The sequence below is a fragment of the Anopheles ziemanni genome, chromosome 3 (genome assembly GCF_943734765.1).
Source record: "Anopheles ziemanni chromosome 3, idAnoZiCoDA_A2_x.2, whole genome shotgun sequence".
NCBI classification, from domain to species: domain Eukaryota; kingdom Metazoa; phylum Arthropoda; class Insecta; order Diptera; family Culicidae; genus Anopheles; species Anopheles ziemanni.
This window is the reverse complement of record NC_080706.1, coordinates 5,875,897-5,903,638: the sequence shown is the minus strand read 5'-3', so window position 1 is coordinate 5,903,638 and position 27,742 is coordinate 5,875,897. Positions and strand designations below refer to the sequence as shown.

General features: G+C 46.6%; 2 protein-coding genes across 2 annotated transcripts in view; both read left to right on the top strand.

Annotated features, from left to right (window-relative positions):
* Window positions 1-18,292, top strand: part of LOC131290048 (G protein-coupled receptor kinase 2) — a 48,291-nt gene extending 29,999 nt beyond the window's left edge. Inside the window, exons 4-11 of the mRNA XM_058319427.1 lie at window positions 2,156-2,475; window positions 2,596-2,695; window positions 12,551-12,656; window positions 16,744-16,933; window positions 17,007-17,255; window positions 17,336-17,697; window positions 17,761-18,024; window positions 18,089-18,292. Of these exons, the coding sequence (XP_058175410.1) occupies window positions 2,156-2,475; window positions 2,596-2,695; window positions 12,551-12,656; window positions 16,744-16,933; window positions 17,007-17,255; window positions 17,336-17,697; window positions 17,761-18,024; window positions 18,089-18,190 (1,693 nt within the window). The 3' untranslated portion in view covers window positions 18,191-18,292. The remainder of the gene's footprint in view (window positions 1-2,155; window positions 2,476-2,595; window positions 2,696-12,550; window positions 12,657-16,743; window positions 16,934-17,006; window positions 17,256-17,335; window positions 17,698-17,760; window positions 18,025-18,088) is intronic.
* A 4,907-nt stretch (window positions 18,293-23,199) lies between these two features.
* Window positions 23,200-25,532, top strand: LOC131289505 (lysyl oxidase homolog 2B). Its single transcript, XM_058318781.1, has 2 exons — window positions 23,200-23,425; window positions 24,187-25,532. The coding sequence occupies exons 1-2, from the start codon at window positions 23,200-23,202 to the stop codon at window positions 25,530-25,532; spliced, it is 1,572 nt and encodes a 523-aa protein (XP_058174764.1).
* The last annotated feature ends 2,210 nt before the right edge of the window (window positions 25,533-27,742 follow it).

The window sequence follows — 27,742 nt, the reverse complement described above, 5'->3', positions numbered from 1 at the left end:
TAAGAAGGATGAATACCATGCCATGTCTTTGCCCGACATCCGAAGTGCAGCAATTACGGTGCAAGTTTTCGGTAAAATTATTTATCGTTCATTTCTCCCTTCGAAACCGGCTCCGTCCGTTCGTTCGTGTGCCCTAGGACAAATGAATTATGGTATTGGTTTTGCATTGTTTTCTCGCCCGTTGGTGGTCACCGAAGGAGTTCCTTTGCCGAGTCGCTTCTTGAAGGTTTGGATGGAGTTTTTAGTTTTTTTTTTTTTAATTTATCATCCTACAAGTCGTCACCATCGTGGTCCTTTGGTGCTTTTACACCACCCACCGGTGCTGCCCGGGCTGGAAAAACACTCCGCCGAATCGCTCGTGAAGCACGGAACCGTGAAGCTTTTGTTTTTAATCACATTTTAACAATTGCTTTCCACCCGTTATCGCCAAACCACCGCCATCGTCGCGTCTGTTGACCGGCGTTAGAACTGCATGAGTTCGCTCGACTGCAAGCAATTTAGTTGCCTCTGGCGAGCGAGGACGAAGGACACACTCCAGACTTGCCGGCCGTGTTCCGGGAACCGTGTGATCCCGGGTAAAAACGGGCCAAAACAGGAATCGAGGACAATTCTGAACGGTGAGTGTTCCATGCAGAGCGATGCGCGCAGGGTTCTGGCAAGCAGGCACCCAAAGTAGAGTCATAAATTTTCCTCCCTCTTTCCCTCTTTCCCTTCCCCCGTTTGTCGCGTGTGTGTGTGTGTGTGTTTCAAAGCCACATCACCATCACCGAGGCTGTTCAGATATCAAAAGTCTCTCCGCACGCGAGCCGGCGATCTGCCATCCAGGGGGAAGGATGTGCAATGTCCTCTTAACGTAAATGCAATTTTGGCTCACGTCGTGCCGGCGTCTGTTGTTCGGGGAAGGAAGCCCCCGGGGGGAAACTGGTCAGCCGTGTGGAGCAAGAAGTGGTGCAGTGATCTTGGCTGAACTTTCGTGCCTTCTAAGAAACCTTTTCCGGTTTCGCTTTCCGTGTCGCCCGAGCAGAAGTTTTCCTTCTTGCCGACGGAATTGTTTGAACCTGGCAGGCACTTGGCATCATATTAAACTGCCATTACCACGAGGAACGCGTCCTTCTCCCGCACATCGAGGCACCTTCTTCTCCCTGGTGCACACGGACGGACGGACGGGCTTAGCGAAGGGGATGCAAATTCTCTTTGACAGGCCGGCGAAGAATGTTCAAAATTTGAAACATTAGCTCAAGGGTTGCGAGAAGAAACTTGGTTAGGCCAAGAAGGATCGTTGCCCTCGCTGTGTGTGTTCGTCGAGGGGGGCACGGGTCGCTTGATTCGATTGTGAAGATGAGTTTGCTCGAAAGCACAGCCGCGGTCCCAGCAGTGTGCGTCCGATGGTTGGAAAAAGGCAGAGGGGAGAGTTGAGGGAGTCGGGTCCGTGGGGGCAACTGTTTTAGCTTTTAGTCGGCACGAGCTTATTGCTTTTTGCCCAGGCACTCTGAGGGTGAGACAAGCGCTTCCACGCTCAGCACAGGACAGCTTTCGGACACGGTGTCTTGATGGACTTCTTCATGGCGAGGACGGTTGGTTTGTCAAATCAATCTAATTTTCTTACCATGAAGTAGCAAGAGTTAAGGGTTTAATATTTCATAAATTCAGCGGTTCTATTGACCTTTTTCTGTATTTTATTTTAACATGAAAGATAAATCAATTTTTAATCCTTTGATTGGAGTTTTGAAATCAATTGGAATTAGTTTTAAACGAATCCTTTTTGAGAAACGATAGCATTCTCATCGTTTTAAACAATATATCGAAAAAGGACTTCTTTACTTACGCGATTAAGACAATTCTTAAGGAATTGTGCTCTACAGATCTTAGTTGCTTACTGTTATGTGTGCTTTTTTGATCTTGGCATTCACCAGGAAATTGAAACAAAAGGGCTCGAACATGGTTAGACCTGTGTAATTGTACATTTCTATGTAAATTGCTGCAATGTTTGAGCAAAACAACGAAAACTGGCAAGTCAAATTTTAATGACTCAAATTCTTAAAATTAATGTTCATGACTTGTAAGTCGATGGGAATTTTATAACATTTTTAAACTCAGTAGATTGATTTTACAACGTCGCTGATGGTTTCTGCTGTTCCGTTCCGAATCGTTCCAGGTATGAAATAGCGGCCGACGAGCACCGGGTCGATCTGGCGTACGAGGTCGTGAAGCGGTACCTGGGACTATGCACCGAGAGCCAGCGCGAGGACAGCGGCGGAGGCGGCGGCTGCGACAGCGACGGGGGGAAGTGCGACGACGACAGCGGCATCGGGGGCGACACGAAGAAGCTTAGCAATCACGACGACCCGGAGAAGAGCCTGACCGGCTCGAACTCGGTCACCATCACCAACGCCATCAACGTCAGCGAGAAGGACGAGTTCGTGCTGGACGTGCTGAACGACGACATGGTGGCGCAGGTCCGCAACAAACTATCCAGTAAGTGTGCGTGTGTGCCAGGGCCACGGGCCAATGTGTGCACTAAGTGGCCATTTTCCATACGGTCTTTGGTTTCTTTTCACCAAAACTCTAATCTCTCCGTGTGTTCTCGCCTTGCAGCCGGCAGCAGAGAGCTGTTCGAACCTTCCATCACGGCGGTACGGGCGTTCCTGGCCGGCGAACCATTCCGGGAATTCGAAGCTTCGATGTACTTCCACAGGTACGTTGGTCATCGGTTGGTGTAGTCATGTTCCTGAGGGGCGGGCACAAAGCAGATGGCAAACCCGAGCGAAGGGAGGGGGGTTCCGGAATGTTGAACTTGCTGCATCGTCTTCAAGCTGGCTGGACTAACAATCAGCATGCCGTAGTCGAGGCGAGCATCCGTCTAGGATGAGTCCGAGACGTCGTGCGAATGTCTGTCCTTCCCGACCGTCTGTCTGTTTGTCGGTGATGTAATTCGTTTGCCCTTTCGCCCGCTGAACGCCCGAGCAGATGATGAGATTTGCATTTGCCCAAGGAGGTATTTAAACGGCAGAGTACGTCCGGATCGACGTCGGGTGGTCCGAGAAGATTGTTAAATTCCAAATGAGACGTGGTCTTTACAAGCCGTCCTGTGGGGCAGTATCTGCGGGTGGGGTGCAGCGGCACATTCTTCCGGATGGGAGGGTGCACGTGTTGACGTTCGTTTGCTGCACACTATTTATTTACCACCTTCTCCGGGATTTCTTGATGCACGCGGGGACAGTCCGGTGGATGAAGTCACATCATAAGACACGACAGCATTCCGGTACAATGTCTTTTGGAAGCTTAGCCTGGCAGGGGACGATAGCAGCGTGCAGTTGGAACAGTTGAATCTGGCAAACAAACGAGTTCTTGGAATTTGGAAAGTTTGTAAAACATGGTTATTAGCAATGCCAGCGGTGGCGAAGTGATGATAAGGAAATGATTTCCGCCTTGACTCCTTTTTTGAGAGTGCTTTTTTCCAGTGGGCGTGGAACACACATTTTCTGTGATTGCTACGGGTACGCGTAGCATAATGTTCCACATTTTCATTGGCAACGAACGTTTGGATGGAAGAGACAGTTTCTTCGAAAGCATTACACCTCCCTCGCGAGTGAGAGCTGGCTTTGTCCGGGGCCAGACAATTTATGACAAATATAAAAAGAAGAGCGACCTCACGCGTCGTCGTCGTGGGTTTAGGACTTTTCCCTCCCCTGATACTCACCAGCAGAAGCATTCCCTTGTGGTGACCTTGAGCTTCTGGCAATTTGTTTCTATAAAGGAGCAAATCGTTTGAACTTCGCTTGTGTGGATTCGTTCGGGAAAATCGAGCTGACGAGGCCGGTACAACCCCAGCCGCGTCGTGTCGCGTACGGCGTGTTTGCCAAAGGACGGCAAATTGAGTCTGCCAATCTGAAAGCGTTGAAATTATATACTTTAGCCGGTTCCTTTTATCTACGAGAAATACCCCGCGCGCCTTGCTTTGTGGAAATGTGTGTACGTGTATGCATGTTGCCATGGGGAAACCATTGACTTCTGGGTTCCCCCCGGGGGAAGTGTTCCGCGCGCGGTGAGAGGTTTCCGAATGCCGAACGAAAAGGATATGCCACGTGTGTGCTTTTCATTTTATAGGTTTCAGCTAGAGGTTAAGGACGACGAATGGCGACGACCATTGCCTACGGCCTCGGGAGTGGTGTGGGGTGGTTACCTTTCCAATAGTGCTACCATCAACTGTTGTCGTAACATCCGAGCCGAGGCAGCACTAGAAGCTGTCCTGAAGGGGTTCAACTCTTGCCTTTGCGCTAGCCGACGATCACGTCCAGGCCAAGGGTTAGGTGGCAGGACGACGCGGGAGCGAGCGAGCGGGAATGCGTATCGGCATTTCGTTCGCCTGGTGCCGCTTCTGCTCCCGTGTTTCTAAGTGTGCTTCGGAAGTGATTGATGTGGTTTCGAATTCAATTTTCCAGCTTCCAGCACATTCGAAAAGCCAGCCACGTCAAGGTAATACCAAGGACGGGGAGGGACTTCTTCCCGAGGGGGATTTCCATCACCGGCGAAGGAAGACTAACGAAGAGAAATCGCGCACGTTGGTCCATTTTTCATGCCACATTATCGTGCCAGCTTAGAGTCACGGTGAAAATAAACGACAAGATAAACAACAAACGTGCACATTGGATGCGTGCAAATATTGGGCAACAGTTCCTAGGAGTTGATGTAGGGTTGGGTTTTGAACGGATGGCATTTTTCTTTCTTTCTATGGTGGTTTAAACCTTTAAGGTTATTTATTTAATGTATTTCTTTAAGGATCGTAATACAAAGTATTTTTGAAAACATTCTCTTTACGTACGTACTACCGAAAAGGGTAAAGAAATGCCGGAACAGTAGGAATAGATACACTTAATGATAAATCACGTTCGACCTCCTGAGAAATTTGCGAAGAGCGTTCGTGGATTGATTTATGCGAAACTAGAAACCATCCCCTCACAATGTCCAAAAACGACAAGCGTATCATTTTCAGTTTTTCGGTGACACTTCTCCCGCAAGACATCGGATTTCTGTTGAAGCTCTCGCATTCTTGACCGGAGCCGCTTACAAGTGGCGAAGCGCATGGACATTTTAGGAACCGGAAGATACACAGTTGAAAAACGATACACTGTTCTGTGCGGACGTTTGGCGATTGATGGACTTTTATGAACTACGCCAAGTCCTTGCGATTTAACTGTGAGGAAGTCAGTATCGATAAATAATCATTATTGACTGCGAGGGAAGCTTGTCCACCATGAAGTGCAATTTTTGGTATGGTTCATATGTTTTTCTTTTAATGTCTTTCTTACAATGTCTTCGTTATTCTTTCCTAAAGAAACCGTGAATTAATGGTGTTAACGATCTTCCACCATCGCGTCTATTTGCATCAACGCGAAAGTGATGCCAATTTGCGAGCCACACACACACACACACGATCAAGCGGTCGCGATTGGGGACGATATTGGCTTCGGAGGCGCGCGTGCCTGATCTTACTGGAATGCGGTGTGCGATGCCCGGGACCTGGGGAGACCTTATATAAATGAAAAGGCACTTAACCTCCAATGTCACCGTGGTAATTTATTCAGCGCCCCCGAGATAACAAACGGGGTCAGACTTGGCTGCGGCGGACGACGGGACGGTATATGGTTGGTAAATTGGAATCTGGAACCGCCGTGCTGTTTGCCCAAGAACGAGGCCATCGGGCGACTGACATATGTTGCTCGTGGTTGGCAAAGTAAGTGGAGATCTTCACCGAGCATATAGTTTGACAATTTGATAGGTATATTGAACGTGTACCCGTCGTAGTTCGATATTACACGTTCACGTCTCACACTTGCCAAAGAGGAAGAATTTGCCGTAGGAAACTAACATCACGGTGCGCTTTTCCTTTCCGCTCGACGCAGGGCGATGACGATGCGTTTCTGTTTCAACATCTATTAGCCGGTTGTTACAGAATTCTGCCGTCATTTCCTCGACGTGCTGTCAATCGAACAGAAACGAGATAATTTATGATGCAATGAAGAAAAACGAGAGTACTCTAACTTCTTCTGTGTGTTACATTCTCGTGACTTGCATTCCGTTGTCGATTCAGCAATGGATTGCCTTGCCTTTCAGTTTGCAGCTTCTCGACCCGAAATGTTGTTGGAATTCTGTGAATATTCTATTTTATTTGGCAACAACAAGTATCGATATTTGTTTCAAAAGACATTTTAGACAAATTGGATCAATTTCGTTCGTCTAGCAATTAAAAAAGATATTATGTTTTAAAAGCTCCTCGTTTCTGGAACGATAATCCTTGCTCTATAAAACCCTTAGGTTTCTAGCGTTCCGACTTAAATTGGCTCCCGCACGAGAAATACTTCCACCATGCGCCATTGTTTGCGTCGTGATAAATGTGTACCAATTAGAGCGAACCATAAAGAAGCCCCCGACCAGGGGCGAAAAGTTGGTGAATGTGAAATGTTTTTTAAGAATCTATCGAAATGTTTACGAAGGAAGCACGAAAAAGGCCGGCATCGTATTTGGTGCGGAAATTGCGGAATGTAATATCGAATTCCATTGCGCTGGAAGAGTTGAAATTGTTCCAGTGTCCTTTCGGATCAACTTTCTGTCTATTTTATTACAGCGTTCCTTTGCGGGGCGAATTGCTTCGAGATAACGTTTGCGGAGCGTTTTCTTCTGCCGTGGAAAAGGGTAGTATTTCCCATCGGGTTCCCTTTTTCCGTCAACTTGTGGCTTTTTCTTTTTTTTTAGTGAACCTTTGTAGAATAGATTTTACAGTGGCTCAAGTGAAAACTGTTCACCAGATACGATATCAATAGTCGAGACCTAATGTGTGTGGGTGTGTATGATGGGCTCCATCGTGTCTTTACCGGAACGCGGCCTCGTTAACCAAGTGGCCTGTGTCATCAGCTTACAGTGCCCCTAATGTCCTTCAACTGTTTCCCTTGTTGCAACATGTGGAACTGCCGGAGGAGCCTGTGTGCGATCCGGGTAAGAACGATACTCGACTCGAATCTAGTACGCCGTAGGGGCCCAAAACCCACCCTCCCCGCCCCATCGGTGCCATCGGAGAGTGAAAACTTTTATCTACTTCCATTAGTGCCGCCGGCGCAAACTTGCCGCACTCAGAGTTGTGCGCCCTGCGTTTGGTTCGTTGTATTGGTGGTGGTGGTGGTGGTACGCACTCGGCATGAAGATGACGATTGTGTGGAAAAGTTGGCCCGCACTCGGTATGTCATTATTATTGGCCAGCTCATTAGGGTTCGATTTACTCGGTCGTCGCTGCTTGTGAGCTAGGCTAGGCTAGGGTAGGGTAGGGGAGTGGTAAGGGACTTTCAATGGCACTTGATGCAGTGTAGCCGGCACTCAGCTGATGAAACACTGAACGGACTGACTCGATTGCAGTTGGATCTGGAATTGGATATTCTTCTGGCAGTGAGTCGAAGCCAGGCGAAACTAATGAAACGTGAAACGTTTGTTGATAACAGTTACAGCTCGGCGGGTATTCTCCCGTTTGGTTTTCCGCAAAAGTTAGATCAGCTTGTTTTGATGTACATCATCATCAATGCTTGGGCTTTCCTTTTTGGGGTCTTCTGTTCTGTTTTCTGTTTTTAAAGATCTCTATTTATTTACTGTTGCATGATGATTGTTACGCTTTAGTATCTCTTTGCATGGAATTTTTATATTTTATATGATAAAAGCTCAGTTTTTTACATAATTTAAAGTAACATTTTGTGGTTTATTTTTTTCTATCTTTTAATATCATTTTTTGATATTTTACTTTTACTTTTCGTTGCAATTAAATGATGAAAAAGATAGCTTCACCATCAACCTTTTTGTACTATTTTTCAATCAAAAGTATCCAAACTAGTGATGTACGTAATGAGTAAGAATAAGAGAGTGAATCATTCTTGTTAGTAGAAAGATCATCACAAAGGTTTTGCAAAAACTAAAGAAAAATTAATAGATTCTGATCCAAAGGATAAAATCTTAAAAGAGTTACTAAAAGGATCGAATCAACAAACGATAATTCGTTAGTCGGATTCAAATCCGTTAAAAGATTTTCTATTCCGATCACTAACTCAACTGTGCACAAAAGAACACATTTTTCTTCAATCTTTCGCCGCGACATCCGTCCGGTATCCTTCAGTGACGCACGAGAGAAAAAGAGAGAGAGAGTCAAGTCTGCGATAAATTAGGTGTAATTTCGTATTCCACTTTATTGCACTCATTATTTAGCCAATTTGTAATAAATCGTTTTTCCCGAGAAAGCTGCACTCCCGATTGGCCACCCACTGTATGTGGGTGTGTGTATGCTCCTCGATTGCGAGGTACGATAACGAGACGAACGATGGTAGCGTAAACAGCAACAAAAACAGCGTCAGCATTGGGAACAAAATCAATAAAGGCATAAACTTTGACGGATGACTTCCGGCCACAGCGCTTGTTGCCATCTGACTCCAGCTTTATCCATAAAGGGTACCTTTCCGGATTCCTCGAACGATTTCGCTTGCGGGTGCGAAAGAGCTCGAGCCGGCCATCTTTAGCCCTAACCGAAGACATCGCTCATGTTCGCGAACGTTTCCTTTCTCTCCCGGGTGTGAAATGGTGGCGAGTCTGGTTGGTGTGGCCAGCGACTGCTTTCGCCTTCGCGATGTGTGTTGTCAGGTATTAGATGTACAACCGAGCAAAACATACATCATCTGCGAATTAATGATGCCTGGATGTTTCTTTTCCTCCGCCGGGTGGGAGACGACAGAGAAGGGTTTATCCAACATCCTAATCGTGAAAACTGTTCTAGTAGAAGGTGGTGGAAATTGGAATCCGTCGAGTGAAATCGGTCATACCAGCTCTTCTGACGCTGTTTGGCATCTTCGAATGGGACTCGTTTCGTTTGGGTGAAGGTTGGTTAAAAGTGAAAAAAGAGGTAAACCAGAGATGAATTTCATCGTGATCAAAAGACCGGAACATGCTACGGATCCTTTGCTTACATTTTCGCTCGTGTGTGCATGTGTGTACCGAGTGGCATCTGGACGAGTAAATCACTTGTCAACTGGGGAAGGATCTCTTCCTTGGTTTAATTCAATTATTTCTCGATTACACATATCGTGTTTGTTTGATATTCCGCCCACAACTCCCTCCGTTCGCGACTGAAAAGCAGTTTCCCTAAGTGCATACCAACCCGGACATTGCTCCCTCGGTCCCCGGTGGAATATAGACAGCGCCAGAAACATACGTTCCAGCGATCCGGAATGGTGGTGCCGATGATTACATTGCCATGATTGGAAAATATCCCACGACGCGCTTTAGCTCTACGCCTGGCGTACGTCGGACGAGGACACTCTCGAACGTTCCCGGTTCCAAGCTCGTTGCCACAGCGCCCTCCCCACATACACACAGCCAGTGTAAACACGCCAAGTAACGTTGGCCAAATTGATTTTTCCTAGGAAAACTTTGACATTTACATCCCCATTGCGCTCGGTTGATTGCAAACTCTATTGAAGGTGACTTTTGGGAACCGAATGGAGAGTCGAGAGTGTCGTTAGTGGAAAAATGAGTCCTTCCGCGACCGTGTTCGCTTTTTCCACAAAACCAGGACGATTGCTGGCTCTCTTTCGCTCTTTGTGGCAACAAGTTTGTGTTAAGTCTGGATCTATTTCAGCGGGGCGATGGGATCTTTTTCCTCGCGCTTTGAAGTACCAACGCTTCTTCCATCAGGAAAGCACATTCCCCTCATAATGTCACACGAATGAAGAACTCATTCGAGTGTTTAGTGTGTGCCATTCCGGGACTTCGTTTTTCTCGGTAAATATCCCAAACGACACCAGACGTTTAGTGAAGATGCCGGGCGCGCGTGAGGTTTGTTTGCGGACGGGCGGGCACCATGTCAGTTATGGATTTAGATTCCGGCCCACGTTGCGGGCATGATAGACCGCTTGCAGCCACGCATGGTCAAGCAAATCGGAAACGACGAGCTGGGAAAATTGTCTGTTTGCTCTCGGTTCGGATGACAGGGAATCACCGGCCGCTTCTTGCTGTGTCCCTTACCGTGCGCCCCGTTTGCTACACGGCGCCGAATGTGGACGACAGCCCCTGGCAGGTCTGACACGGGAAGCATCTTCATCGTCGGCCTACACTTGATCAACATGTGCATCGAAGTGAAAATTTGCTTCGATGCGTGAAGCGACGGTTAAATGGAACGAAGGATTTTCTTCGTACGTGCACACAATCCTGCGTAGAAGCTTTTCGATAGAAAAAAAATCGAAGAACTGTTCACCATCATCAGCGACATGTTTTCGTTCCTTGTAACGTCAAGGATGTACTTTTAACAAAAATTACTCTCCCAGGCGACGTTGCGACACACTTCTCGACACTTGTCAAATTCAATCAACTAAATTGTCCTCGGGGAAAGGACGATAAAACAACACGCTCCTGTGCCGGTTGGAGATAGAACATGAAATAGATAAACCTCCCCAAACACGCACACACCTTTACTACGGGGGACCGGGTTGTTAAAAGTAATGAGCCCATGAGTGCGGTATATTAAATTTGAACCCGTCAGGAGACAATCAAATTAAATGTGTACATGGTTAACATGGTCGAAGCAAGCAAGCTACCCTCTCATATATTGATGCGCTGCTATTAGATTTAAAACACACTGAACCGTAGGAGTAGTGATGAGAAAAATTGATCTCAGTCTAGGACTCGATTCAGCCGATCCGGATCGAATCCGACGCCTTTGCTGTGACAGATGATGTATAACAAATCTAGATCCACACATTGGGACATCAGGAATCATGGCAGATCATATCAAGTGATTCGAATCCCGATTCTGGATCAAGATACCACGGGATCTGAATCCAGACTCTCGATCTACTAGTTCTGCAAACATGTTAATTTAGATTCTGGATCTTAACACATCGACGTCCACACAACTCACGGTGTCACAACGCTTTACGACACTTTGTTTACTTTCCATTTGGTGTTTGATTACATCCCATAGGGTGTGGCTATGGATTTTGTTTTACACCGAACCGGTGTAGCCGGACGGAAATATGTTTGATCCCGGAATGTGGATCGATTCGACCAGAGATCGAGTCCGATTAATATGTTCCCAACACTCCATGGGACACGTCTGCCACTTTTACTGACCGCCTAACCTTGTGTTTCTCGTGAAAATCGGGATTTATAGGCCATTTCAAAATGAGGTGGGGGAGGATCATAAAAGTGTAGTACAAATTCGCTTATCTCCCATCAACAGGTGCTTATGCGTGCGGCGGGGGCGAGTGAAGTGTGGCCTGGCGCGGTCTGTCGCCTCCGCTATCGATCGCTCGGTGCTTTTAAAAATAAACGAAATCCTCCCGGAACACTCGATAACCTTTCCGGGCAACCGATTATTGTACCGAGCCGTCGCCTTTTCTCGGCCCAGCTTTTTTTTTGTTGATGGTTGCACGAGAGGATGGTTTTCCCTGGTAAACTTCGCTCGGAATCACACTTTACCGGAGCTTTTCTTGCTAATCCTCTCGCAGGGTACACAGGGGGATGCGAGTGGAAACCGCGCGTGGGCTTCGTGTTGATGCTGGTTTTACCTTCCCCAAGCTAAGCCAGCCGGCTCGGAAAAAAAAAGGAACACGAATCGATCGCAAGTGAATGGAAGAGTCGATGGAAAAAAAGAAATCATAAATGTTGCTGTCTTTTATTGTTATCCGTGCAGCAGCAGCAAGATGGTGGAATTGATTGAGGCTCTCCCCCGGGCCGGAGTAGATCGAGAGTTTTACACTTGCTTGGAGAGGGTTTTCCTTTGCGGGGGTGCCTAAACCTTGGTTGGCAATGTTTTTGCCCGATTGCTGCTGCTTTTGGATCTGTTTGTGCAAAGACCGAACGAGTGGTTGTGTTTGCTGTCCTTGTGTCACGAAGAGAGAGGTTACTGAGCACGGGGTGAGGATGTTGATGATGATGCTGATGGTTTATCATGGAGTTTCGTGGAAACTTTTCTACATCTGATAGGTCTCGCTCGCAACCGGCAGCTTATGATGTTTTGCTTTGCTTGTGTTTTTTTGTTTTTTAGGGGCGAACATGAACAAACTTTCGCGTGATTTTAATGGATCGAGCCGCACTCGTTCTGGGGCTCAAATTTTCCCTCTTTTCGGGTCTTTTGCGCCTTTGGGTTTTGCATTTTCTGTTTGAGTTTCAAAAAGCGGATGCTTTCTTGTTACTTGGTTCGTTTTTTTTCTTGCTCATCGATTTCCTTCCATGCTTTTAAACGGTTTGAGGCTTTTTTTTTTCACGCAACCAGAAACATTTGCGTGATAATGGGAAACCGATCACGGAGCGAGGTGAGGTTCGATGATTGGGTCTAATTAATTCGACTTTTGTCCTCAGGTCTTTGGGCAGTGTTTTACTTAATTTTTTCTCTCCTTCCGTCGCGCTTTTAGCCCATTTTGGTAGAGTTTTCTCTTTCTTCTTTGTACGTGAATATCAAACGAACTGGACCGCTTTTTAACCGTACCGTATTTTTCTCCCCTTTGATTTCTTCTCTCACACACAGATACCTCCAGTGGAAATGGCTCGAGGCCCAGCCGGTTACTTACAAAACTTTCCGAATGTACCGCGTGCTGGGAAAGGGTGGCTTCGGTGAAGTCTGCGCATGTCAGGTAGGTGCCATCGGAACGGACTCGTGTTGGCGGACGAGGAGGACCTCCCACTTCCACTACCTCACCCTCCCACCCAGGCTGCTGCCACCACTCTCGGTGGCGAAAAAGATTTTTCAGCAGTTCGCGAGTTTTCCGTACCGCTACCAAAGAAAAAAAAAGGAAAAAAAAAGAAAAAGCCAATTCTGCCCTTTGTAGACGACGCGTAGGGCAAGGAGCAATAAAAATAAATGCTAGGCTGGATATATACTAATACACACACACACACACAAAAACAGAGCCGTAGCGCAGCAAGCAAAAACAGCATGGTCCGTTTCGGGAAAGACTTTTTGGCAGACTTTCATCCGCACGCTTCCCTCCCCCCTACCCTCTCGGTGCGTTTTCGACCCGGGAGCAAACTGTAGGAAAAATTGCGGTGGAGCGAAAAAACTTTGCGTTCCCGGGTGGATCCGTGTGTGTCCGTCGTGCACAGGGGCTTTGGCTGGATGTCGCTTGCCTAGCTAGAGCCGGGAATGGTCGAGATGAATTTTGACATAATTCTGTCGATAAAATGCTTGCGTAGGCGAAGGCCGTACGAGATCACTCGGCGATTTGGGGCCTTTCTGCGAAAACACACACCCGGGATGCCCAAATTGCGGGGCGACGACACTCAACAGAACAGAGCCGGAAAGCTGGCCACTGAGCTCGTGCAGAACATTAGCGGAATCGTCCCGGGCATGTGGGCTTCCCAAACGCCGCGTGGTCGTAGTCTCTAGAGGGTGCTTTGCATGTTGTTGGAAATTAGGGACCTCGTACAAAAAGTTCCACTTTCCCACACCCGAATACCGTTTTCCCCCTTCCAATGTTCGTTGTTCGAAAAATTAATAATTCCCTTTTTTCATTGCCTACAAGCTGAAGAAGGGATTGTGTAACTCCATAATATATTCATGCACTTGGTTCAATGGAAAGACAAAATCAACACTAAACTGCACGAAACGACATGGGGAGGGAGGGAGGGATCGCGAGCGGTGCATATTTAAAGTGGAATCGCTCCGCCGAAGTAAGTCGGTGGATAAGAGAACATAATTAAGGCAAGAACGTGAAACGAACCATTCGCCTCCCCTCCCCCCTAACTGAGGGCGATGGATGCAATTATTCGTCTTCGTCGTCGTTTTTTTTTTGTCCCCTTTGTTTTGTACCTTCCTTCCTTCCGGTACTTCCGCCGTTCGCTTCCCGGCCAGTGTTGTATCGATTTTCCTAAAGCTGGTGCACGTGCGGGATGATTACCGTGTGGACTTTAAAGGGGCGGCACTATGGGGATGAACAACACGGAACAGATTGTTCCAGTCGCCTGAAACGACGTCCTTCTGGGTCGCACTCCACTGGTGGACACCCATTTTGTAAGGAATTTTGCAATCTTCCACACTCTCTTCGCTCGTTGGAGTCTTACCGCCCCCTGCCACCCAATGGCCAATGTAACTAACTTTGGGTGGGCGAGGTTTAATTTAAGCAACATTTCACATTCAATGGAAAAGTGTGTCTTCTCGGTACAACCAGAATCCCGACTTTGCGGGTGGGTGGTATGGTTTTTTTTTACAAAGGATTCGTTTGGGTATAGGATTCGTTTGGGGGACAATTTACTTGTCCAAATCCTCCGAGCTTTGGTGTCATTGTGTGTGGCGATGTTATGCATTTACAATATGCTATCTGTTTTATGTCATCCTGCAACTAAGGCAGGGAATTTATTAAAGGTTTCACATTGAGCAGTAAATTTCTATAAAAATTTCATTTTCACAACAAAAAAGTTGTAGTAGGAGCTTAGCACACAACAATGGCGGAGTTAGGTTATTTTCTTAAATTGTAATATTTCACCCTGAAATGGGAATCAAGGAAAATGTATAGGCAAACATACCCAAGCAAGCAAACGAAACACTAGCACTAAAATGCAGTGAACACCATGCTATTTTTACTACTTTGTGTCAGAGCAGACTATGTTGATAAATGAAAATCATCCCCAAACCCGCCGGCAGGCAACAAGTTGAGGTTGAGAAAAAGTGAATGTAACATTCTATCTTCCGCCGCACGAAGAAGGTTGCCTCGGGGACGCTGTTATTAATATTGATTAGGATCCTAGAGCTGCGTCTAGCATGTTAGCGAACGTGTAACCGAGTGTTTGGGTGTTGTGAAAGTGAAACATGGAAATGGAAGAGAGAGAGAGAGAGAAAGAAAAGGTAAGCAGTGCAACGGCATCTGCCGCACGCGTCCAGAATCCGAAAAGTAGCCCAGCTTGGACCCAATGGCGACTTTCCAATCCCCCGACTCACTGCTGGGAAGGTCTTGGTTGGAGAATTTTCCTTGATTCATCCCGGCCAACCCCCCTTTTGCGACCGATTTGGACGCGTTAACACTAGCGAAACGGACTGTGATAAGAACGACCGTTGAATTGCAGGTAATTTATATGCAGGAAGCTACAAGCGATCGGGATAAGACGTTCGGAGCGTTTCCAGTCGGGTTGAAGGAAGTGGAAAGAGTGTGGCTGCGAATGGTGGTCCGCAGGGCAACGAGGATCACGTAGATGGTTCTAGCGATGGGCATACAGAGTTTGGTCTAGCAGGCAAAGAAGAGAGAGAAATGGGCGGCAAGAAAATGGTTTGCCTTAAGTGGTAGACTCAAGTGTACCCTCCGATGCTTCCTTAGGACCCTACCACCCAACGGTTGGTTGACATTTCCACCAGAAGGCCGTTGAAAATGCAACTCTCAATCTCCCGGTGCCGCCGGTACGCAACACTCTCGAAACGAAAGTGTAACGAACGACGAAATCCGGCATAAATATGCTATTTGCCGTGCATACACGGGACGGTACTTTCGTGTTGGCTGTATCTTTGGCTGCTTTCCGACCGTGCTTTTGTCCTTTCACGGAGAAGAGCGCCGGGTTCTCGCTTGATGTTGTTTGTAATTCAAATTCAAATCGAGATGTTGCAAACGGAAACAAAATGTCACGCCCTAGGGAAGTGGACGGATAGCGTGTAGTGTGGGGGTCTCCCTCCTTGGTTGGTTAGGTCGAAGAATAAAATGCGATCGACAAAAGGATACTGCCGGTACGCCCGGAGCGCGGGAGGCCACGACGGCGAACGAAACATGGCAGTCTGTCTCCCTCAACCCGCCATCGAGTTTTCGTTTTGTGTGTCACCCAAACAAGTAACGAACGGTGAACTGTGTAAGCGCATGGTTAGCGTTTCGATGAATAATTCATTTCCCTTCCGGTTGTGCCTGAACGTCATCGTCGCCCGAGAGGGCATGCCAGGGTGCGCAGGTATGGTTCGTTTCGAACCTTGGTGGGGGGGGAAGGAAATGATGCTTTTACGAGGTACATGAGCCGGTTGCTTCCTTCCCGCCGAACCACGCTAATGGTATAACTCTGAGGTCCACAAACAATCGAACCACTTCTGCTCCGATGGGGGGTATTTTTGCGTATCGCTATCATCGAGTACGTTTGATATTGTTTTATACCGTTAAAGATCTCCGATGTGGTTGGTTCACCTCGCCATCGAATCACCTGTGCAATATGAACGCATGCCGATAATCGAACGTTATCGATTGGACCTCATTCATAATGCAGTCCGTGTCGACATAGTTATGATTTCATATTTTGACCTCAGAAGAAGCAACTAGTGATGAGGTATCACCGTACCAACCATAGTTGGGAATCGATCCGGCCGATCTGAATCCGGGTTGGGATCGATCATCCGAGTCTCTACTTCAACCGGTGACTTATTACAGATGCAAGGGATACCAATCAAGGTTACTGGAGTGTAGCAATATTGCAAGGATGGGATGGGATTCAAAAGGATCTGCTTCCGGATCACAACGGCTCTGAATCCGGATGATGAAGTTCGATCCCAACGCAATGCATAGGGGAGAAGCAGTCAATCAGAACAACAGGAAATAGATTTCGTTCCTTGCATATGACCTCGCTGGTAGTGTGTTGATTGGATGGAATGTAATCTACAAACCCCTACCCCAACCCTCTCGTCCGTTGCAGTGCACGAAGGACATTGCAGATAACGTTTTTTTTTTGTTCATCTGTACGAACACATTTCTACGCTTCTAGGTTCGTGCCACCGGAAAGATGTACGCATGCAAGAAGCTGGAAAAGAAGCGCATCAAGAAGCGAAAGGGCGAATCGATGGTATTAATAGAGAAGCAGATACTGCAGAAGATAAACTCCCGATTCGTGGTGAACCTGGCGTACGCGTACGAGACAAAGGACGCGCTCTGCTTGGTGCTGACGATTATGAACGGTAAGTGAGGGGAAGCAACATTCCACTCGGTGTTTCATTTCTAAAGTCGTTGCACTTTTCGTTTCACAACAAGGTGGCGACTTAAAATTCCACATCTACAACATGGGTGGCGAACCCGGCTTCGAGCTGACCCGGGCACGATTCTACGCGGCGGAAGTGGTCTGCGGGCTAGAGCATCTACACCAGCAGGGAATCGTGTACCGGGACTGCAAGCCGGAAAACATTCTGCTCGACGATCACGGCCACGTGCGCATCTCAGACCTGGGACTGGCCGTTGAAATTCCCGAGGGTGAAATGGTCAGGGGACGAGTCGGTACCGTAGGTAAGTGAGGGCGCGTTGGAGGGTTTGATTTGTTTTTTTTATCTCGGGTATTTAATCTCTATCTTTCTTTCCCCTTCCAGGGTACATGGCGCCGGAAGTGATCGACAATGAAAAGTACGCATTTTCACCGGATTGGTTCAGCTTCGGGTGCCTGCTGTACGAGATGATCGAGGGGCAGGCACCGTTTCGGGCCCGCAAAGAAAAGGTAAAGCGCGAAGAGGTCGATCGGCGGGTGAAGGAAGATCCGGAGAAGTACTCGCACAAGTTCAGCGACGAAGCCAAATCGTTGTGCCAACAGCTGCTAGTGAAGGTCGTAAAGAGCCGGCTGGGATGCCGCAACGGGCGCCACGGTGCGCGAGAGGTTAAACTGCACCCGTTCTTCAACAGTATTAACTGGAAACGGCTCGAGGCCGGATTAAATGATCCTCCGTTCGTGCCGGATGTAAGTGGCAGTGAGCCGAGTAGTTTGTTTTTGGTTGCTTACGGGTTTTTGCTTCCATTTCAGCCACACGCTGTTTATGCCAAAGACGTACTGGACATCGAGCAGTTCTCGACGGTGAAGGGCGTCAATCTGGACGCGACGGACGAAAACTTCTACACCAAGTTCAACACGGGCTCCGTGTCAATACCGTGGCAGGACGAGATGATCGAGACCGAGTGCTTCCGCGAGCTGAACGTGTTCGGTGTGAACGAGTGCCCAACGCCCGACCTGCTCATCAACGCACCGCCGGTGGTGGAGAAACCGGGCTGTTTTCCATTCCGGAGAAAAGTACGTCGAAACCCTTTTGTGTTCATCTGTTACAACTCTTAATACAATACGTTTTACATTTCAGAAGAAGCAAACGGCCCGCGAAAAGCCGGTACCATTCAACGAGAAGCTGTTGTCCTCTAGTCAAACGACGGTCAGCTGTAGCCAGGCGCCGAACGAGAGTTGATAGGTGTAATCACACTCCGGATCTTACTGAACACGAGCACGGGACGCTGCAAACGTGCGACGAATGTTGGTTTAGATGACGATTGGATGAATGAGGGAATAGCTACCACACCAGCTAAGTGTGGGGATTCCTATCCAAGATTCTTGACTTGTGTGACACTCCCGGGTGACGGTGCATCCCCCCTTTTCCCACACCCTGGTGGTGTTGTTCGGCTACCGGAACACTGGACGGAGGGGTAGGAACATGTTTCTACCTTTTTTTCCCGTCTACCAAACAAGCAAATGCAAATATTCACCGTCACCTCCCGCTACTAAATGGATCTGCTAGTAAGATGTAGGAAGTAATGGATCCGCTCCATTACCAACTCATAAAATAACTCAACTCTCACTCTCAGTCAATGGTACACAATTATGCACGTGAACATTTTCTCATACGCACACAAAAAGTAGTTAATTAAAAACAAAAAGAAATGAAACAAAACTTGGCCACAAATAGACAGAGATAGAATGAGCAGATGGGGGAAAGTGAAGGAGAGGAGTAGACCGTGACACGAATCGTGCAAATGTTCTAGACTTATGGCCAAATTGCATTTTGTGGGATGAGCGCGTGTTTTGGAACGCAATAGAGTTCGACAGAGCAACCGTAGCAGTAATGTTAGGAACCACATTGTAGTACTTCATTTTAACGAAGTATGTATAGGATGACGAAGTACTAGGGAGGGGAGTTTTAGATGAGCCTCAAGACTCAAGACAAATGCTTTGAAAATAATCGCTTTCTTGCATAAATTTTTGTTTTGTTATGAAGTTTACATTGAGCAGTAAAATGTAATAATTTTTTAGCAACATGCTCTAGCAAGCAGAACGCTAAACCGTTTCAGTTGATTCAATTAAGTTGGTAAAACAATTAAAGCAAAAATTACGGTTTTATACATGTAGTGTATTGGTTTTAGTTTTGAATAACCAACTCATGCAAACGATGGGTGTCATTAAGATTACATTGATATTAACTGTCAGCGGCACGTGCAACACATCGATTTTAAGGATGTGTGTTATAAAGAGAATCTTGCCAAAGCTAGAACCTGTATCTAACAAAATTCTTCCCACCATGTCTTTTGAGGAGGTGATCCTGTGGGAAAAGTTTATTCTCGTGTTCTTTTTTTTTTCTTGTTTTGTCGAATTGTTTGGCAGCAAATTTGAGCAGAGTTTGTTTTTCTTTATATCGTTGTGTGATACACTCTTGGATGTGTATGTAACCAACATTGTATAATTCATGTGGAAAAGCGATCTTTGGTGAGCTGTTATTAGTTTGGTTAATTTTTTGTCACCAGATTTTGACTGTCGAAGGCTTTCGCTATTACGTTTGAAACTAAAGTTTGTAATATTTTCCTACAATAATTTAACATCAATAGAACAAGACAGCAGTGGACAGTCGGTTGCACAATCCCGCGTGGAAGAAGTACATGGAGTGTACTTAAATCTCTTAATGTTCGAATGCATCTTTTTAACAAACTTTCATACTCATGTACTAATCAATTATAAAAAAAAACTATAGACTATTCGTGACTAGGAGCTAGCAGGGCAAGCAGGAAGTGGAAAAATTTGAAGAACGGGAGTTGGGAAGAACACAACTCTATCGCACATAATACCCATAATAAACACAACATAAGGCATTGCACAGAGGAATGATATTTCCAGGGCAGCGTGAGGGGGAGTTCGATAAGTCCAATCGCATAACGTATGATAAACCTATACTAGTTACCGAAAAGAGGAAGGATGATGCGGAAAAAAAATAAAACAAAACAAAACAAATTCCCTACACTCACAGACGGAACAAACGCCACGGAGACGAAGGGTGAGCAATTAGGAATTTAGGGTTTGGTTGTTGACAATGTAATGAGTGAAAGCAATCATTTACTAGGGCTGTTTTAGCTTTAATCAATGCGCCGGAGGAGAATTGGTTAGCGTTTTTAAAAAGGAATCTTTAAAGTATTGTGTTCAAAACTTTGTATCAATGGGAGCACACAAAACAAAAAGAGAGAGAGAGAAAAAAAACACGTAAGAGCGGGCTTCAAAGTGCTTTCCATGGTATTTTTATTTTATCTTATATGCTATCGAATTTTATTTAAGTTTTATATGAATGCAACAATATTAAAAAATAAAACAGTAATGCTACTTTATATTGGAAACATGTTTTACGTAAGCAACAAATCGAGAACATGAAGCAACATACTCTAAACATTATTCGTTTTACGTGCCAATGTACCGTTGGTGCTCGATTTAGGTTGTTTTAGTTTTCTATTGAGCTAATAATTTTTGTGATTCGTACATGCGTAAATAGTCGATGGGGCAGTTTGTCGGGCGCTTTGTTTGGCTAGTGTAATGATCAGCATCCCGTTTCGTTGCGCGCAGTAGTAAAGTAGGAAAAGCCGAAACGGAAATGTAACTCAGAATCTTGTTCGCCCTTCTAACTCAAGCAAAACTAAGCTTAGAAACAACGCGTAGCAAACACTTGGCAGTAGTTCACTATATGAAAGGACACTTATAGCACAAAACCTCCTCCAACGTTTTATCGTCTTTGTACATAGTAGAAAGTAAATGGTGTAGAACCAGAGTGTGTGAATAAAGGCACGGAACGGTTTGGCTGGATGTCGTGTTCCGTACCCGGACCGGTAACGTTTGCGCACCACCAATCCATCATACAACCAGTGCGGCGCGTCCATCGTGGAGAGAAAATCGACCGGGCGACCCAACTCTCGTCCCGTCGTTGATGCAACATATTTATACTCTTGTATGTGTGTTTAATTACATTGTTTTCGACACATGATGAAGTACAAGAATCTCTAAACGTAACATAAACACTAAATGAAAAGCGCTATCCCACTTGCTGCAGGCATGAAATTATTGAAACACAAAACTTTCCCTCCTCCCGCAGAACTGAACGCTACCTTGTCGTGTTCGTCGAGCTCAATAAAATCCTGTCGTTTTGGAGTCTAGTGTATCAAAAAACAAACGAAGATCGCACGGAAGGATGCAATACCCAATGGAGCAGAAGATTTGAAAACTTGCGAACGCTAGCTAAGCGGATACGAGGTAGATTTTCTTTACGTGAGTTGGAAGTGAACAACAGATCTTTTCGAGACGAATTGGATATTGGCAGGGGCAGTAAGAAGGAAATCGACCGCTCCGGAAACTAAAGTTAATGCAAAAGTTGACTACATCTCTCATAAAGGAGGAGGAATTTTTTTAGATTGATAAGCAGAAATGAAATTTTAGCGTCACACAAAACTTCACGTATGGCAGGACATTTTAAAATGTTCAAACACTCTAAGGGAAAAGCTATATAAACTAATGAATAAATAGACAAATTAAATCAATATTCCATATAAAGTGATAACAGTTGTTGGGTTTTAATTTGACAAATGCAACGTTTGTATCCGATTTTACTGTGAATTGATTTTCAAGTTTGATGAACGGTTGATTCTTTCTTTGAGATAAAGATGGCGCTTTTACCATAACACGTTGTACGCGAAGATAAATGTTCCACCATTGCAAAACCTTCGTTTATGATTCTTCTCCCGCTGTCGTTGACTTCTTCTTCTTCCTCTTATTGAATCTCCGCGAAAAATGTCGACGGCTTAGGCTGAGGTTTTTCCTTCCACTTACTCGATTAGTAATCGACTCACCGTAGCAAACGACGGAGATTATGGCAAGGACGACGGTACAAGGTGATACCGTCTGTATCATGCGGTACTATATTATACTAAAACTAACAAATCTTTTGTTGGGAAATCGTACAGGTCAATGCCCTGTATCGTGGCACGGTAAAGTTGCGAAGGTATAAAATTTTAGGCACGGTTCTAGGAAATACTAACTTATCTCGATGCAACCAGTATAGCCGCTCATTTGTAACATTCACTCCTACTGCCATTTTCCAGCCAGAAAAACGCAGATTGAGCCGATAACCGGATCCGTTCCCATATCATTACACAACTTTGCAAAACCTTACATTTTGATTGGATGTTAACAGGAGCTGAAGCAAACACTTGGCCTGCTCTGTGATCTTTATGGATGAACGAACGCCACGGAACTGATGTGATGCTGCGGTATAAAAATGAACATGACGCGAGACACGTCCCACAGTCATCTGTTTCATTGATAAGCGAACGGCATCGACGCGAAAGCCTCGTGTCGAGAGAAGAAAAATAAAAGCAACACCATCTACAAGAAGCAGCAGCAAACAAGCCGGGAAGACGAATCAACAAGACGCAGAAAGATTGTCTATTGAATCAATCGAGACGGTATATTCAAACGGACGCAAATAAATCGACTTCAATTGACTGAAATGTATCAAATCCGTTAAATGGCTTTTTTGAACTTTTATGGCTAGACATACTAACTTTAAAGGAGATTTTTAATGCATCCTATGTCCTTTTTTACAGCTGCTGGTCAAGGTCACATAAAAAACGATTTCACTTGCACTTCTTGTCCCTCTTCCTCCACCCGACAAGATCAAGTTGAATTCATTTTTAACTGCACTCGGAACAAATCGTTATCATTTAATACGGCTTTTTTTGGACCACAAGCAAACAGTGACTGATCGGTTCAATTATTTGGCCACTGTTGCCGACAACGCGAACTGCTGGGATTCGCTCCTCACCAACACGGACACATGGACGGGGGCACCATCCGTGCACACAGTCGTGAGCACGTGCACCGGATCGGTTGGCGAAGCATGTGATTCGGTTAAATTGATTCCGCCTCCGACGGACGCAATCGGTGACACAATTCTGTCAGCGGCGGGTGACATTGGTAAAAAGTGATAGGGTGTTTGTGTTTGTGTGTGCCTTTTCTTGACGGTCAACCGGCCCGGCCGTTTCCGACTACCAGAAGATTGGCCGAGAACTTAACGGCGACGTGATAGCGCTGACGTACGCCCGCTCGCCCCGGAGGATTGGCCGCAAGATCCGTTCAGTAATCGCGCGATCGTTCTCGGATGTGGAACGAGACAAAATGGTGTCGGTTCCGTCGGTTTCTTCCGCTGCGAGGGTCGCTGTGCTGCTGGTCATCGTGGTGCTGGCGTGGGTCAGGCAGGTAGATGGCAGTATCGACTCCAATCGAACGTCGGCACTGGAGGAGGCGCGGCTGCAGCGGGAAAATCTCGTCCGAAAGTACCTGAAGCGGCTGAAGAAGGAAGATGGCGCAATCAAGCTGATCGGTGGTCGAGGTGATTTTGAGGGTGAGTTCGTTCGATCAATTAAGAATTGGTGGAGAAAGAAAAGCAATTCGCCGTAAAACTTGCATATCTTTTCTTAAGCATACATTGATGGTTAAGGTTCCTCTTCCGAATATAGAATTGTATGAAACAATTATCGTTTATAACATGTGATTAATCATTCTAATTCATACATTCGTACCAATGCAACTTGTTTTGATTTAATTTCTCTATGTCAAATGGAACTAATTTACATAAAAGCCAATTATAGTTTCTCGAATTATTAAGCGAGTGTTTTAACTACCTAAATTATCTTGATTGCATTTAATATGGATTTCGTTTTTAGGATAGAATTCAATTTTCAATCGATTTACACTTACTTTATTAGTTTGTATGTAATGTTTTTGTTTGCGAATAAGTTTAAATTGGTAAAAGTACATGACACAGGATTCACAGTATTTTACCTAGAACATAGATTGGGCTCAACAACGGATAGCTAAGTGTCCCAAAGCTTGACATCGCCTCAGAAGCACCATTTAAATGTGACTGCGGAACGTTTTCCTTCGTTTGACAGTGAAAAATGATTCGTGCGATGAAGGTACCGTCGCATCGCCGTGACGTTGCGGTAAGGAGCCTGTGTTAGCCACGCCATGATTCGCATATGATTCACAAGATGACACGAACGAAGCAGCTTGTGGACGAAAATCTGCGCAAATCCATTGCGGTTCTTTTTGAGAGACTTTCTTTTAACCTGCTTTCCCATGTTCCACGACTTTTTTCGGCAGGAAACGTGGAGATCTTCCACGCGGGCAAATGGGGCGCCGTGTGCGACGACGAGTGGGACCAGGCGGAGGCGGAGGTCGTCTGCCGGCAGCTGGGATTCCCGGGCCACATCAAGCCGACGCACACGGGGCACTTTGGCCGGGCGAAGCGTAAGTTCTGGATGGACAATCTGTACTGCGGCGGAAAGGAACGGGAGCTGGCCGAGTGTCACTTTGACGGTTGGGGCACGAACGATTGCGAGGCGGGTGAGGCGGCCGGCGTTATCTGCAAGCGGCACGAGGACGACGAACCGGTGACGACTGAGAAACCCGTTCCGGTGGAGATGAAGGTTCCGAAGGAGCGGTTGGGTGAGCAGCGCCGGTTGGAGCTGCGGCTTGTGGGAGGACGTATCGCGGACGAGGGTCGTGTGGAGGTACGGATGGTGGATGGGGAAGGGGCGGGACGCTGGGGCAGTGTGTGCGGCGACGGGTGGGGTTTGCTGGAGGGAAACGTGGTCTGCCGTCAGCTCGGCCTGGGGTACGCGAACAACGCCGTCCAGACGGATTTCTTCTCGGAACCGGAAGTGGCGGAGCTGCCGGAGCTGCTGCTGAGTGGAACCGAGTGTTACGGCAATGAGTCATCGCTGGCCGATTGCTTGCACGATCCGATCGGGTGGCGCAGTGTGCGGTGCAGCGAGAGGCGCGGCCACGTGGCGGCTGTCACGTGCGTGTCACAAATGGCCGACCTGGTGTTTGACCACGTGGAGATGGAGCAATCGCTGCACCTGGAGGACCGCCTGATGTACCTGCTGCAGTGCGCCATGGAGGAGAACTGCGTGGCGTCGCAAGCGTACGAGATTCAGCGCGAAAACCCCAACTGGCACCTGGAGTCGCGCCGGCTGCTCAAGTTCACGGCGCGCGTCGTCAACACGGGCAACGCGGACTTCCGGCCGCACATTCCCAAGCACCTGTGGGAGTGGCACCTGTGCCATATGCACTACCACAGCATGGAGGTGTTCGCCACGTTCGACGTGATCGATGCGGGCGGCCGGCGGGTGGCCGAGGGGCATAAGGCTTCCTTCTGCCTCGAGGACAACCAGTGTCTGCCGGGCGTGGAGCCGAGGTACGCGTGCGCCAACTACGGCGACCAGGGCATCTCGGTCAACTGCTCCGACATCTACCGGCACAACATCGACTGCCAGTGGGTGGACATCAGCGAGCTGGACTTCGGCGAGTACACCATGAAGGTGGCCATCAACCCGGAGTTCAAGGTGCCGGAGATGCGCTTCGACAACAACGCCGCCACCTGCCGCCTGCTCTACACCCAAACGTATGCCCGCGTGTTTGACTGCAAGCTGGAACGGCCCTGACTTCTGGCGTGACGAGCCCTGACAACAAATGCCACTCGTTAGCATTTTCCTTGCGTGATGGTTAGAATCCCAAGCATTAACCTTTCAGATACGTTCTATATATATCTCTTTGAATCTATGTTCTAATTCTACAAATATGTCATGAACTGTTGGGACTTAACGAACTATTTTTCCTATATCTCATCCAATTTATCATTTCTTGGTGTTCAATTTCAATAATAAGAACTTTCTAAAGGCACTCCGGAAAGCATTGACTCAATTTATATTTGATAATTTTTGTTTTTATATTGAGTAAATAGGTAAACATGAAATTAATTGATTATTTTCTAATGAATGGTTGGCAAGTAATGGCAAGTAAGATTTTATTTTTTAAAAGCACGCAGCACTCTTGGAGAGTAATGTGAGGGCTCTGCGAGTGCAAATGGTTAATGAATTATAATCACTAAACACTATCATTTAATTAGTTTATATTAGTTTTGAAAACAAATGCAGTAGATTATAAACAATATGGATGACATCGGGAGAAGAAATATAACAAAACATTATCATAATGAATGATTGTTAGACAGTTTTGTTTAATCCACCGTGTAATGTATTGTTTTGGAGTACTAACCGGGTGTAATAAAACATGAGAAAACACTGGCAAAAAACGCTAAATAGTCTCACCCAAAAACAAAGTGGTGAGAATTGGTTTTAATTAAAAGTATAAAGTTCACCAACAAATGGCCGATAGTAGAGGCTTCGAAAAGAGCGTGAGGAAGGTAAAAGGCCACAGACAACGGAACGACTAATTAGATATCGTGCAATCGTCACTGCGGCGAGGATTCTAATTAATATACCGCCTCAAGAAACTTTCAGCCTTCGTCCATCGCTTCCAGAGTCGTCCATCGCTACCGAAAGCAGGAGAGAAAACAGGCAGGCTTCCCGCTTTCTTCGGCGCCTAATTGCCACAGGGAAGGTAAGCCCCCAGCCACAGACACGTTCCCAATGCGTTCCGTACGATTGCAATCAAATGGTCGTGGCTAATGGGTTGCTTATGCAAGCTAATTGCCACCCATTTGACCGGGCTCGGCTTCCGCGGGTTGCGTTGGGACGAAACGTCGCCAGCGCACGAAAATGACTCCCCCTTTTTTTTTTTTCTCCGGCCGAGGTTCGTCTTGGGTCTAGGCCTCTTTGCTGTTGCAACCGCACCGTCGAGCCCGGAATCAATAAAACGTCCATAAATCAAACATCCAACCCATCGATCAATGTTTCAATTTCGTCCAATTAACGACATCTCACTTTAGCATCGGGGAGCATGGGAGCGCCTGTTTTTATTTGCTTTGATGTTCGGAAGTGTTTTGGTAAGGACAAGGGGGATAGTTAATTGAAAAGTGTCTTTTTAAATCACAAGAAGCACAAAAAACTATTTTGAATATCCTTCGGTTAAAGTTTTGACGTTTATCATGTCATACAAACCAGAATTACGTCAAAAATTAAGTCAACATGATTCTGAAAATGTAAACAAGCCAATTTAGCAACAGATAAAGTAAAAACATGATTCCTTTTGGGTACGGGCATAATTTTCTTTTCCAAATTTCAGCTTTAAAGAAAGATGTTTTGGTTTTTCCACAATGATAGGAAAAGCTAGCTTCTGATACGAGCTTGTATCAAGTCGATCAGCCCGCAGTGAAGCGAGTTGAAGCGAACGAGGCACCAGGCGGCTCCATTAGCCGTGCACGTGCGCCAACTTCAGGCCACATTTGATCCGGGGGCCCAGGGTTACGGAATCTCTTCGTCCTTTCACCTACGCGATTGGAGGATGTCGAAACCCTGTTTACGTGCCGTACTCTTCCATAACCAACCCCCAGAGGGAAGGATCGGGAGGGCAAGGGCTTCAATTCGACGTAAGGTGCACATGCATCGACGGTGCACCGACGTGTCATGCACCACGGCTTGAGTAAACATCAATCACTGGCAGCCGCGAACCGAACCGGGCGTTCGCTGATAAGAGGTCCCCCTCACAGCTTCCCGTGCCGTGTTACACCCTACTGCTATACTCAAGAGAAAAAGATAGAGGGTGAGAGAGCGAGAAAGAAAGATGGTGAGCGGGATCGGTTAAAACCGGCGGCAAAGCATGCGACGCCGAATGAAGAGACGGAATCGCACCAGGTCTGGCAGTCATAATATAAACAACAGCGCGCCATGTTCCGACGCTCGCTCCCGGTGGG